Raw genomic sequence first — 13,458 nt, 5'->3', positions numbered from 1 at the left:
CAGCTTTGGCCGTGAAGTAGAGCTTTCGCTCCAAGACTAGTAAAGTGCCGTACCAAAACAATACAGGTTGAAAAATGGCACAGTGCAAGTCCTTGTTCGGCGGACGGCTTTCTCTTACACTGCCCAGTGGGGGAAAAAAAAAACGACTGAACCGTGTCAAAAATGCAACAAAATGTTTTTTTAGTTTTCTTGTAACGCCAGATTTTTCTGTTGCTTGGTATCGTTTTTCTGTAATACTGTGGTTATTTCGGTAGGGCTTTTTTCGCAATCTGTAGTTCTGTAGTACTTTTCGGTAGCAACTTCACAAAATTATGTTCTTACTACAAAAATTTCGACTGCTACTATAGTCGGATACAACTTAAGTCTGCAGGGAAGCCCCGCCCACATTCAGCCTCCGCGCACAGAATTCCTCCACGACGAAAAAGTAGTCCGCTGGTTAAACGTTTCTTGTTACCTAGATAAGAAGCTTATCACAGGAAAAAAAAAATTATGAGCTCTAGAATTTTGATACGTGGATTGTTTCATATAGCCAAACATTAAAAAGCTGATTTCGTTTACTGTTGCGATTGGCCAGCGGAGTAATACAGTACGCCGCGGACCGCGGCCCAGTGTTAGCAACTTCTGTTTTTTTAAGTTGTATCCTGCTATACAAGTTATTGGTCAAAAACCTTACAAAAAATCTGTTGTGATGACAGAAACTTTTCTGTGTTTTTCGATCAATTTTTCCAAAGCCTAGCTTCAAACTGGGCAGAATACTTACCACCGTGTTATCGCGCAAAAATCGCGCTGTTCTGAAATCTTAAAATGTTCACAAGAATGGAGAACATGGCAAGTTGTAATTCACTGTTTTTCTTATGGGTCAAAAAGAGAACCACAACGAAATTGAAACAACACAGGTACCGCAGTCGACAAAAACGACAGAACTGTGCCATAAATACGACTAAGTTTTTACTACTAAGTTTTTGTCGTAACGAGAGATTTGTCTGCTGTTTTTTTGGTAATTTTCTGTAGTACTGTTATATTTTTTTGTGGTGGGATACTGTAGTCTGTAGTTTTATATACTTTTCTGTAGTAACTACAAAAAAAAATTATGTTATTACAAAAAATCGTGCTACTACAAGTTCATGGGCAAAAACATTATAGAAAATCTATTGCGACAACAGAAAATTTTCTGTTGTTTGTCGACTGAGATGCTCTTTGTGAAATTAACATTTGCTTAAAGAAAGAAAATCAAGACAAATTTCACATTCAATAAATCGCAAGCAAACGAACGAAGAAAAAGATATGTCTATAGCACAAAAGTAACTTTTATTTGATATAACTATGGCGGGCTACACCAAGCTGACTACAATGCGATTCCCAAGCAAAGTTGTTTAAAAGGTTAACTACTGTGTTTTAGTTACAGTTTCTAATGAACAAATTTCAGAAATTTTTCACGTCCACTATAAGTACTACTATGCCGAAAAAGCTGTAAATTTGCCTCAAAATGCCTACTTCCGAATAAGTATGGCCATTTTCGCTAGAACACCCGGTATGTTCCAGAACACTGCACAGTATTAGTAAGGCACCTGTACAGGTTCGTCGGTTCCGCACCGGCAGTCCACTTTTCCCAGCGCTGATGTTAGGTGCGCTTCGCTCAATGGCAGTGCTGTGTGTGTGGGTGTAGGCGTGTATCACGGCGGAGCTTAATTGTCTCTTGCTGCCTCTGGCTGGGAGACCTAATGACCCTACCGCGCACGGGCACAAAGCGATAGCCTAACATGCTGCAGAGATGACGCCACTACGTTGAGCCGTCCTGCGACTCTTAACAGTTCTACACGTGCATTGTGGTGAAAGGTGCCAGCCGTTGTCAACTGATCAGGGCTTTGAATTCACAAAGCGTGTCGCAAGCAACAGCGGTCGACGATACGTTGGTGCTTCGTGTAGTCGCCAAGCACGGCGCGATCTGGCCGCAGTAGCATCAACTCTTGGTTACAGCTGTTGACATTTCTAGCGTCTAAAACACTGCACCGAACTGCCGAGTCATTGAGCAAGCCATAGACGAGCACCCAAGAGTTATTGCTGCTGCTTTTTGCTGTGACAAAGCGATCTCGACGGTCTTCATGGACGATTTAACGGCCGTTCTGAAATGGGAGACCATGTTTCAGGTCCGTCTGTGACTGAAAACCCGAATGTGGTTAGTTAGCTTAGGTGAAATAGAACAAACACGTGAAGGATACTCTTCTCATTACCAGTACTCACCTTAGCTGCAAAGCTTGCAGTTTAAATAAGAAGCTTGAAATACGAGTAACGAGAGCAGAGAGAGCTATGGGAATCAAAATTACGAGGTTTGCGTTAAGAGACTCAGATAGAGGCGTAGATTAAAGAAAAGAGAGTTGAGGATATTTCGGAGTAAATGTGCTTAGGCGAGACATCTGCTTACAAAAGGCAATAGAAGCGTATGTTCTCAACCAAACTCCATCAGAATTGGAGTTGCTCATGAAATGTTACCTCTAATCAATATGTTCCACCACTTGTTATACATTTTGGGCTGCATTATTATTATATCTCTTTTTTTTAAAGCAATCACATCTTTTTCATCATTGCGTTATATGCATTGTTTCTTTCATTGTCATCATCATCAGCCTGACTACGCCCACTGCAGGTCAAAGGCCTCTCCCATGTCTCTCCAATTAACCCTGTCCTTTGCCAGTTGCGGCCACCGTGTTTCCGCAGACTTCCCAGTCTCATCCGCCCACCTAACTTTCTGGCGCCCCTTGCTACACTTGCCTCCTCTTGGAATCCACTCCCCTACCCATTATCACCCCGTGAGAGGGCTGCATAAAGTGTGCGTATGGCTTCCGCTGTTGTCGCTTATGCAGGAATCAAGGGCTCCTCAAACTGCTTGCATGCACCTTTTACCTCGGCTTCCTCCATCCGTGAGGATGGGAAATGCTAGTCCTAGCGCAGCTATGTCGCATTTCCCCTCACCTAGCTAAATAGTCTGTAATTTTATCCCCCGCCTTGGAATCTGTTTTTGTACTCACTTTTGCACACCCTCCGGGATGTGGATTAAAGAGGGGAGTAGGTGAAGCGATAAAGTAATTGTAACATTCAGCGTGAATAAACACGGCATGTTTCAGCTAATTTATCGATGTACAGTCTTTGTCAGAAATACACAACCCAAGGGGTCTACTTCCATTCTTCCATGCCACGTAGCGGGGTTTCTAAGCACATTTGAAAGTCCTAAGCTTGGAAGGGTTGAGGACTGTTCCTCCTGCCTTCGTGAGTTTAGGGTCCCTAAGTATGAAAGAGGAGCCGCGCTGCAGGGCCCAGAAGTAGACAGACCCCTTGGGCTGTATACTTTTGACAAAGACTGTACGTGGATACAAGCAGCGAATTCACGCTGTGTGAAGTAAAAAAAACTCAGTGTACGGAGTAAACGGCAGTAGAGCTCGTGTATTCGTACTTTGCGTACGGTAGATGCCTGCTGTGTTAAACACGAGGGGGCGCTCGCTCACCTGCCTTCTCCCGATTCGCAGCGACGCGGAACCCCAAGTACGTCAACTTCCGGGACAGCAAGCTGACGCGGCTCCTCAAGGAGGCGCTGTCGGGCAACTGCCGCACCGTCATGGTGGCGCACATATCGCCCGCATCGACGCACTACGACGAGTCGAGAAACACGCTCGTCTACGCCGAGAGGGCCCGAAACATCACCAACAAGGTAATCATGGTTTCGTTTAGTTTGGTTTATGGGGGTTTAACGCACCTTACTCATGTTTCTCATTGGTCAGTTCCAACTTCCGTATCGGAGGTGGTGAGCGGCATTCCTTGTTTCACTCTTAGTGATGACGTCACAAGGGGCAGCTACTAGCTGGTTGGTTCATGGGGTTTAACGTCCCAAAGCGACTCAGGCTATGAGGGGCGTCGTATTGAAGGGCTCCGGAAATTCCGACCACTTGTGGTCCTTTAACGAGCACTGACATCGCACACTACACGGGCCTCTAGAATTTCGCCTCCAGCGAAATTCCAGCCGCCGCGGCCGGGACCGAACCCGCGTCTTTCGGGTCAGCAGCTTGAGCCTGTTTTGTTACAATTCTTCTCACAACTCATGCTTCCCGTTGGTCAGCTCTAACTTCCATGTCGGAGCTGGAGAACGGCATTGCTTCTCTCTCTCTCTCTCTTAGTTATGACGTCACAAGGAGCAGCTAGCAGCTGTAGAGGGGCGTAAGAATGGATCGCGGAAACAACTGCTACAAAAAAATTTACAATGGCTTAGCTCTGCTATGCCAGGATATACGTAGTGTGAGGAGATGGCGAGGTGTCCACATATCGGTGGACACCTTAACCAGAGGGCAGGCTTATGGCTGCCCTCTTGGAACAGTGGACACCTCCACCGTGCTTTAAGCTAAGTGGCGGTAGTGACAGGTGTGGGCTGCATGCGTTGGCATTGACAAAGGTGTGCCAGAAACGCGGCGCTGAAGCCATAGGCGTCGGCGTTCGTTGTGTTCATTGGCGTTGACAACGTTTTACACTGCGACCATTTTAAGGAAAGGAAGGGCGCATAATGGCTCCCTGGGTCAGTGGACGCCTGAATCGTGCTTATAGGTACGTGGGGTGATGAGATAGAGGCGTGGGCTGCAGGCATTGGCAACGTTGTGCCAGAAACGCGGCGCTGAAGCCATAAGCCGTCGGCGTTCGTTGTGTTCATTGGCGTTGTCAACGTTTTACACTCCGATCATTTTAAGGAAAGGAAGGGCGCATAATGGCTACCTGGGTCAGTGGACGCCTGAATCGTGCTTATAGGTACGTGGGGTGATGAGAGAGAGACGTGGGCTGCAGGCATTGGCAACCTTGTGCCAGAAACGCGGCGCTGAAGCCATAGGCTGTCGGCGTTCGTTGTGTTCATTGGCGTTGTCAACGTTTTACACTCCGATCATTTTAAGGAAAGGAAGGGCGCATAATGGCTCCCTGGGTCAGTGGACGCCTGAATCGTGCTTATAGGTACGTGGGGTGATGAGAGAGAGACGTGGGCTGCAGGCATTGGCAACCTTGTGCCAGAAACGCGGCGCTGAAGCCATAGGCTGTCGGCGTTCGTTGTGTTCATTGGCGTTGTCAACGTTTTACACTCCGATCATTTTAAGGAAAGGAAGGGCGCATAATGGCTCCCTGGGTCAGTGGACGCCTGAATCGTGCTTATAAGTACGTGGGTGATGAGAGAGAGACGTGGGCTGCAGGCATTGGCAACGTTGTGCCAGAAACGCGGCGCTGAAGCCATAGGCCGTCGGCGTTCGTTGTGTTCATTGGCGTTGTCAACGTTTTACACTCCGATCATTTTAAGGAAAGGAAGGGCGCATAATGGCTCCCTGGGTCAGTGGACGCCTGAATCGTGCTTATAGGTACGTGGGGTGATGAGAGAGAGACGTGGGCTGCAGGCATTGGCAACGTTGTGCCAGAAACGCGGCGCTGAAGCCATAGGCTGTCGGCGTTCGTTGTGTTCATTGGCGTTGTCAACGTTTTACACTCCGATCATTTTAAGGAAAGGAAGGGCGCATAATGGCTCCCTGGGTCAGTGGACGCCTGAATCGTGCTTATAGGTACGTGGGGTGATGAGAGAGAGACGTGGGCTGCAGGCATTGGCAACCTTGTGCCAGAAACGCGGCGCTGAAGCCATAGGCCATCGGCGTTCGTTGTGTTCATTGGCGTTGTCAACGTTTTACACTCCGATCATTTTAAGGAAAGGAAGGGCGCATAATGGCTCCCTGGGTCAGTGGACGCCTGAATCGTGCTTATAAGTACGTGGGGTGATGAGAGAGAGACGTGGGCTGCAGGCATTGGCAACGTTGTGCCAGAAACGCGGCGCTGAAGCCATAGGCCGTCGGCGTTCGTTGTGTTCATTGGCGTTGTCAACGTTTTACACTCCGATCATTTTAAGGAAAGGAAGGGCGCATAATGGCTCCCTGGGTCAGTGGACGCCTGAATCGTGCTTATAAGTACGTGGGGTGATGAGAGAGAGCTGTGGGCTGCAGGCATTGGCAACGTTGTGCCAGAAACGCGGCGCTGAAGCCATAGGCCGTCGGCGTTCGTTGTGTTCATTGGCGTTGTCAACGTTTTACACTCCGATCATTTTAAGGAAAGGAAGGGCGCATAATGGCTCCCTGGGTCAGTGGACGCCTGAATCGTGCTTATAAGTACGTGGGGTGATGAGAGAGAGACGTGGGCTGCAGGCATTGGCAACGTTGTGCCAGAAACGCGGCGCTGAAGCCATAGGCCGTCGGCGTTCGTTGTGTTCATTGGCGTTGTCAACGTTTTACACTCCGATCATTTTAAGGAAAGGAAGGGCGCATAATGGCTCCCTGGGTCAGTGGACGCCTGAATCGTGCTTATAAGTACGTGGGGTGATGAGAGAGAGACGTGGGCTGCAGGCATTGGCAACGTTGTGCCAGAAACGCGGCGCTGAAGCCATAGGCCGTCGGCGTTCGTTGTGTTCATTGGCGTTGTCAACGTTTTACACTCCGATCATTTTAAGGAAAGGAAGGGCGCATAATGGCTCCCTGGGTCAGTGGACGCCTGAATCGTGCTTATAGGTACGTGGGGTGATGAGAGAGAGACGTGGGCTGCAGGCATTGGCAACCTTGTGCCAGAAACGCGGCGCTGAAGCCATAGGCCATCGGCGTTCGTTGTGTTCATTGGCGTTGTCAACGTTTTACACTCCGATCATTTTAAGGAAAGGAAGGGCGCATAATGGCTCCCTGGGTCAGTGGACGCCTGAATCGTGCTTATAAGTACGTGGGGTGATGAGAGAGAGACGTGGGCTGCAGGCATTGGCAACGTTGTGCCAGAAACGCGGCGCTGAAGCCATAGGCCGTCGGCGTTCGTTGTGTTCATTGGCGTTGTCAACGTTTTACACTCCGATCATTTTAAGGAAAGGAAGGGCGCATAATGGCTCCCTGGGTCAGTGGACGCCTGAATCGTGCTTATAAGTACGTGGGGTGATGAGAGAGAGCTGTGGGCTGCAGGCATTGGCAACGTTGTGCCAGAAACGCGGCGCTGAAGCCATAGGCCGTCGGCGTTCGTTGTGTTCATTGGCGTTGTCAACGTTTTACACTCCGATCATTTTAAGGAAAGGAAGGGCGCATAATGGCTCCCTGGGTCAGTGGACGCCTGAATCGTGCTTATAAGTACGTGGGGTGATGAGAGAGAGACGTGGGCTGCAGGCATTGGCAACGTTGTGCCAGAAACGCGGCGCTGAAGCCATAGGCCGTCGGCGTTCGTTGTGTTCATTGGCGTTGTCAACGTTTTACACTCCGATCATTTTAAGGAAAGGAAGGGCGCATAATGGCTCCCTGGGTCAGTGGACGCCTGAATCGTGCTTATAGGTACGTGGGGTGATGAGAGAGAGCTGTGGGCTGCAGGCATTGGCAACGTTGTGCCAGAAACGCGGCGCTGAAGCCATAGGCCGTCGGCGTTCGTTGTGTTCATTGGCGTTGTCAACGTTTTACACTCCGATCATTTTAAGGAAAGGAAGGGCGCATAATGGCTCCCTGGGTCAGTGGACGCCTGAATCGTGCTTATAGGTACGTGGGGTGATGAGAGAGAGACGTGGGCTGCAGGCATTGGCAACGTTGTGCCAGAAACGCGGCGCTGAAGCCATAGGCCGTCGGCGTTCGTTGTGTTCATTGGCGTTGTCAACGTTTTACACTCCGATCATTTTAAGGAAAGGAAGGGCGCATAATGGCTCCCTGGGTCAGTGGACGCCTGAATCGTGCTTATAGGTACGTGGGGTGATGAGAGAGAGACGTGGGCTGCAGGCATTGGCAACCTTGTGCCAGAAACGCGGCGCTGAAGCCATAGGCCATCGGCGTTCGTTGTGTTCATTGGCGTTGTCAACGTTTTACACTCCGATCATTTTAAGGAAAGGAAGGGCGCATAATGGCTCCCTGGGTCAGTGGACGCCTGAATCGTGCTTATAGGTACGTGGGGTGATGAGAAAGAGACGTGGGCTGCAGGCATTGGCAACGTTGTGCCAGAAACGCGGCGCTGAAGCCATAGGCCGTCGGCGTTCGTTGTGTTCATTGGCGTTGTCAACGTTTTACACTCCGATCATTTTAAGGAAAGGAAGGGCGCATAATGGCTCCCTGGGTCAGTGGACGCCTGAATCGTGCTTATAGGTACGTGGGGTGATGAGAGAGAGACGTGGGCTGCAGGCATTGGCAACGTTGTGCCAGAAACGCGGCGCTGAAGCCATAGGCCGTCGGCGTTCGTTGTGTTCATTGGCGTTGTCAACGTTTTACACTCCGATCATTTTAAGGAAAGGAAGGGCGCATAATGGCTCCCTGGGTCAGTGGACGCCTGAATCGTGCTTATAGGTACGTGGGGTGATGAGAGAGAGACGTGGGCTGCAGGCATTGGCAACCTTGTGCCAGAAACGCGGCGCTGAAGCCATAGGCCATCGGCGTTCGTTGTGTTCATTGGCGTTGTCAACGTTTTACACTCCGATCATTTTAAGGAAAGGAAGGGCGCATAATGGCTCCCTGGGTCAGTGGACGCCTGAATCGTGCTTATAGGTACGTGGGGTGATGAGAGAGAGACGTGGGCTGCAGGCATTGGCAACGTTGTGCCAGAAACGCGGCGCTGAAGCCATAGGCCGTCGGCGTTCGTTGTGTTCATTGGCGTTGTCAACGTTTTACACTCCGATCATTTTAAGGAAAGGAAGGGCGCATAATGGCTCCCTGGGTCAGTGGACGCCTGAATCGTGCTTATAAGTACGTGGGGTGATGAGAGAGAGCTGTGGACTGCAGGCATTGGCAACGTTGTGCCAGAAACGCGGCGCTGAAGCCATAGGCCGTCGGCGTTCGTTGTGTTCATTGGCGTTGTCAACGTTTTACACTCCGATCATTTTAAGGAAAGGAAGGGCGCATAATGGCTCCCTGGGTCAGTGGACGCCTGAATCGTGCTTATAAGTACGTGGGGTGATGAGAGAGAGCTGTGGGCTGCAGGCATTGGCAACGTTGTGCCAGAAACGCGGCGCTGAAGCCATAGGCCGTCGGCGTTCGTTGTGTTCATTGGCGTTGTCAACGTTTTACACTCCGATCATTTTAAGGAAAGGAAGGGCGCATAATGGCTCCCTGGGTCAGTGGACGCCTGAATCGTGCTTATAAGTACGTGGGGTGATGAGAGAGAGCTGTGGGCTGCAGGCATTGGCAACGTTGTGCCAGAAACGCGGCGCTGAAGCCATAGGCCGTCGGCGTTCGTTGTGTTCATTGGCGTTGTCAACGTTTTACACTCCGATCATTTTAAGGAAAGGAAGGGCGCATAATGGCTCCCTGGGTCAGTGGACGCCTGAATCGTGCTTATAGGTACGTGGGGTGATGAGAGAGAGACGTGGGCTGCAGGCATTGGCAACGTTGTGCCAGAAACGCGGCGCTGAAGCCATAGGCCGTCGGCGTTCGTTGTGTTCATTGGCGTTGTCAACGTTTTACACTCCGATCATTTTAAGGAAAGGAAGGGCGCATAATGGCTCCCTGGGTCAGTGGACGCCTGAATCGTGCTTATAAGTACGTGGGGTGATGAGAGAGAGCTGTGGGCTGCAGGCATTGGCAACGTTGTGCCAGAAACGCGGCGCTGAAGCCATAGGCCGTCGGCGTTCGTTGTGTTCATTGGCGTTGTCAACGTTTTACACTCCGATCATTTTAAGGAAAGGAAGGGCGCATAATGGCTCCCTGGGTCAGTGGACGCCTGAATCGTGCTTATAGGTACGTGGGGTGATGAGAGAGAGACGTGGGCTGCAGGCATTGGCAACGTTGTGCCAGAAACGCGGCGCTGAAGCCATAGGCCGTCGGCGTTCGTTGTGTTCATTGGCGTTGTCAACGTTTTACACTCCGATCATTTTAAGGAAAGGAAGGGCGCATAATGGCTCCCTGGGTCAGTGGACGCCTGAATCGTGCTTATAAGTACGTGGGGTGATGAGAGAGAGACGTGGGCTGCAGGCATTGGCAACCTTGTGCCAGAAACGCGGCGCTGAAGCCATAGGCCATCGGCGTTCGTTGTGTTCATTGGCGTTGTCAACGTTTTACACTCCGATCATTTTAAGGAAAGGAAGGGCGTATAATGGCTCCCTGGGTCAGTGGACGCCTGAATCGTGCTTATAGGTACGTGGGGTGATGAGAGAGAGACGTGGGCTGCAGGCATTGGCAACGTTGTGCCAGAAACGCGGCGCTGAAGCCATAGGCCGTCGGCGTTCGTTGTGTTCATTGGCGTTGTCAACGTTTTACACTCCGATCATTTTAAGGAAAGGAAGGGCGCATAATGGCTCCCTGGGTCAGTGGACGCCTGAATGGTGCTTATAAGTACGTGGGGTGATGAGAGAGAGCTGTGGGCTGCAGGCATTGGCAACGTTGTGCCAGAAACGCGGCGCTGAAGCCATAGGCCGTCGGCGTTCGTTCTGTTCATTGGCGTTGCCAACGTTCTGCACTCCGATCATTTTAAGGAAAGGAAGGCGAGCGCGCGCAGCGAGGCACGCCAGCTGTGCGTAGTGACGTCACTTGCTCCTCGCGCATGCGCAGCACGGCTCTCCGGGAGCCACGCGAAACTGCTCAACTTCGGCCAGTGTAGCTCACGCTACAAAATTAGGGGAGAGTAGACGCGATAGCGCCTGTTCCTCTTTTTTCCTATTTCTATTCCTTTTCTTTCTCATTTCTCACCGATTACCAATCTTACCAATCTACAATCACATTACCAAGCACGGCGATCGATTAAAATCGTAATTACCGATTAAAATGAAAATTGATTTTGAGGAACGGAAATCACGCAGTGTCTCACATATCTCGGTGGACACCCGAACCGCCGTAAGGGAAAGGCTAAAGGAGGAAGAGAAAGAAGAAAGAAGGAAAGAGGTGTCTCCGGAATAATTTCGACCACCTACGGATCTTTAACATGCACTGACATCGCTCAACACACGGTGGTGGTGAAAATAGGGTTTGGGGGGTCAGAAAACCGCTCTGCATGGTCGGTATCCTTAGTCCTGGACACCGCACGACGCGGCCCCTTCTCGCGCCCGCTTTGCTAGAGCCCTTTGGGACTCGTGTAGAGCAGTTGCGGAGGGCAGTCTCCCATGCATCTCGAGAAGGGGTAGAGGAAGGTGAGGATTCTGAGTACATGCCCACGCCATGTGAAAGATATGGCAGATCTCTCCACAGTGTGGACAGCGCCCGTCTATGTTCGGCGGTGGTGAAAATATTTTAATGAAATAGTTTGGGAGGTAGTAGCGACGGTTGGAGGATCAAAGTGTTTAGTGATGACAGGACAGAGAAGGGTTCCTGCCTGCAGGCGCCGCAGAGTTCGCTCCTCTGCCTTACTCAGCCCCTTGGCAGGTGCCGAGTTCAGCCAAAGCCACCTAGAATTCAAGATGGCGCTGGTTCAGCACACGGGTGCCTTTTGCGTTTCGATTGCGGCGAAACGCGGCAGCCGCGGCCGGATTCGAGCCCGGAACTCCGGCTCAGTAGCCGAGCGATTACCCAAGTCCTGGCGTCCAGGTGGCATGTCTCGCGTGCCTCTATAATCTTTCCACCGCGCTGGCTCAGTGGTTATGGCACACGGCTGCTGACCCAAAAGACGCGGGTTCAACCCCGGCCGCAGTGGTCGAATTTCGATGTAGGCGAAATTCTAGAGGTCCGTGTACTGTGCGATGTGAGGTGCACGTTAAAGAACCCCAGGTGGTTGAAATTTCCGGATTTTGGTTGGTAAACATTTATTAAAACAGTCAAGGGGCCGAAGGCCCAGATCTAGGGGTCGGCCCAGAGTCCTTGGAATCTGGCAGCCTCTAGGGCGAGACCGATGAGCGTTCGTTGGTCGTCGAGGCTAGAGCTGCGTAGACGAGCCTCCCAGGTATGTTGTGTGGGTGTTGGCATGTGTTGTCGTGGACAAGTCCAGACCATATGAAGGAGGTCTGCTGGGATATTGCAGTGTTTACACATCGGCATATACCGTTCAGGAAATATATTATGGAATCTTTTGGGATTGGGGAAAGTGTCCGTCTGGAGTTGGCGCCATGTGACGGCCTCTGTCTTTGTAAGTTCTTGGTGCGGACCTGGATAGAGTTGGCGAGAAAGACGATAGCCCTTCACTACGGCGTCCCTCATAGCCTGAGTCGTTTTGGGATGTTAAACCCCCATAAGCAATCTTTCGGACGAGCCACGCCTTCTCGCTTTGTTGGGATCTGATGCTCATTCTATGTGTGGAATGACAATTCACTATAAGAGATTCAGCCTACATGGTTAACCAACTGTCGCTGACATTAAAACTCTCTTCTTCTTTGGGAGCTGCTAAAAGTTGCTGCCATAAATTTCGAGGTAAACTGATCCGTTTGGGCGTGTCCAAACCTGTAGCCTCTTTTAGCTTTGTTGTAGCCTCTTTTAGCGTTGTTCAAAACTACGTGAAGAGTCGACTGCAGTAAATTCATTCTGTTGAGAGAAAATGGCCTGCCACCACTCGGCAGAGCCAGGTTATACGAAGCGGAAGGCAACAGAAGAGAGGGAGAAAACAGACATCTTCATTCGGAGCGACTGCTTGGGCTGAGGGTAATGGAGGCGGTGCGCGCCTCTCGAGAGACAGCACAAGGGAAACAGGCAGGGTAATCCTCGCAAAAGTTGCAATAAATCCCTACAGAGGGATCAAAATTAAACTTGCGATCGACAGGGAACGGAGGGAAGCCTTAGTGGTTCCCTCCTTCCCGAAAAATATGCTCCCGGAGTTCAACGTAGTGTAGCAGTAGCAGCGGCCTCACGCGGTAGGAGCCGCACCAGCCGCCGATGACGATGACGCCGAAGTTCTGCCGAATGGAGCTCGACTCGCGTGCGGCGCTGCTGCTGCTACAGTAGAACGTAATACCAAGCGAGCCGAGGCTCTAGAGCTGAGGTTCGCTAAAAAAAATTCAGGGGAGCACTTTGTTGACCGAAAGTGCGGTGTGGCGAAAGCCTTAAGCGCGGTGTTGCTCCTTGCGTCACTGATGCGTTATTAAGATGTTAAGTGAAACGCGACAGCGTCTTGCAACGCTGCCAGGGGGTCCATAGAACGCCATCGCCCGTTCGGTTGTACGCCTTGCTCGTCGGTAAATTGGTTTTTGAGGAAAGGAAATTTATCTGTCTCGCATATCTCGGTGGACACCTTAAACCTCGCCAGGAAGGGAGGAAAATGTGAGTGAAGAGTTCACTAGATGGGCCTTTGTTCATTCCAAGCCATCGAGTTGGCATGGCGGAGTGGTTAGCATGCTCGTCTCGCACTCCGGAGTAAATATGTAAATTGGTTTTTGAGGAAAGGAAATGGAGCAGTAACTGTCTCACATATCTCGGCGGACACCTGAACCGCGCCGTAAGGGAAGGGAGGAAGGTGGCAGTGAAAGGGGAAAGAGAGAAAGAGGTGCCGTGGTGGAGGTCTCCGGAATAATTTCGACCACCTGGGGATCTTTAACGTGCACTGACA

General features: G+C 50.8%; 1 protein-coding gene across 1 annotated transcript in view; it reads left to right on the top strand.

Annotated features, from left to right (window-relative positions):
* Positions 1–13,458, top strand: part of LOC149348889 (kinesin-like protein KIF19) — a 161,260-nt gene that overhangs the window by 104,832 nt on the left and 42,970 nt on the right. The window contains exon 9 of the mRNA XM_089541010.1: positions 3,522–3,703. Coding sequence (XP_089397136.1) covers positions 3,522–3,703 — 182 coding nt within the window. The remainder of the gene's footprint in view (positions 1–3,521; positions 3,704–13,458) is intronic.

Source organism: Amblyomma mixtum, chromosome 4, assembly GCF_055824585.1.
Source record: "Amblyomma mixtum isolate Tamu chromosome 4, ASM5582458v1, whole genome shotgun sequence".
Classification (NCBI taxonomy): Eukaryota; Metazoa; Arthropoda; class Arachnida; order Ixodida; family Ixodidae; genus Amblyomma; species Amblyomma mixtum.
This window is presented reverse-complemented; position numbering and strand designations above follow the sequence as displayed.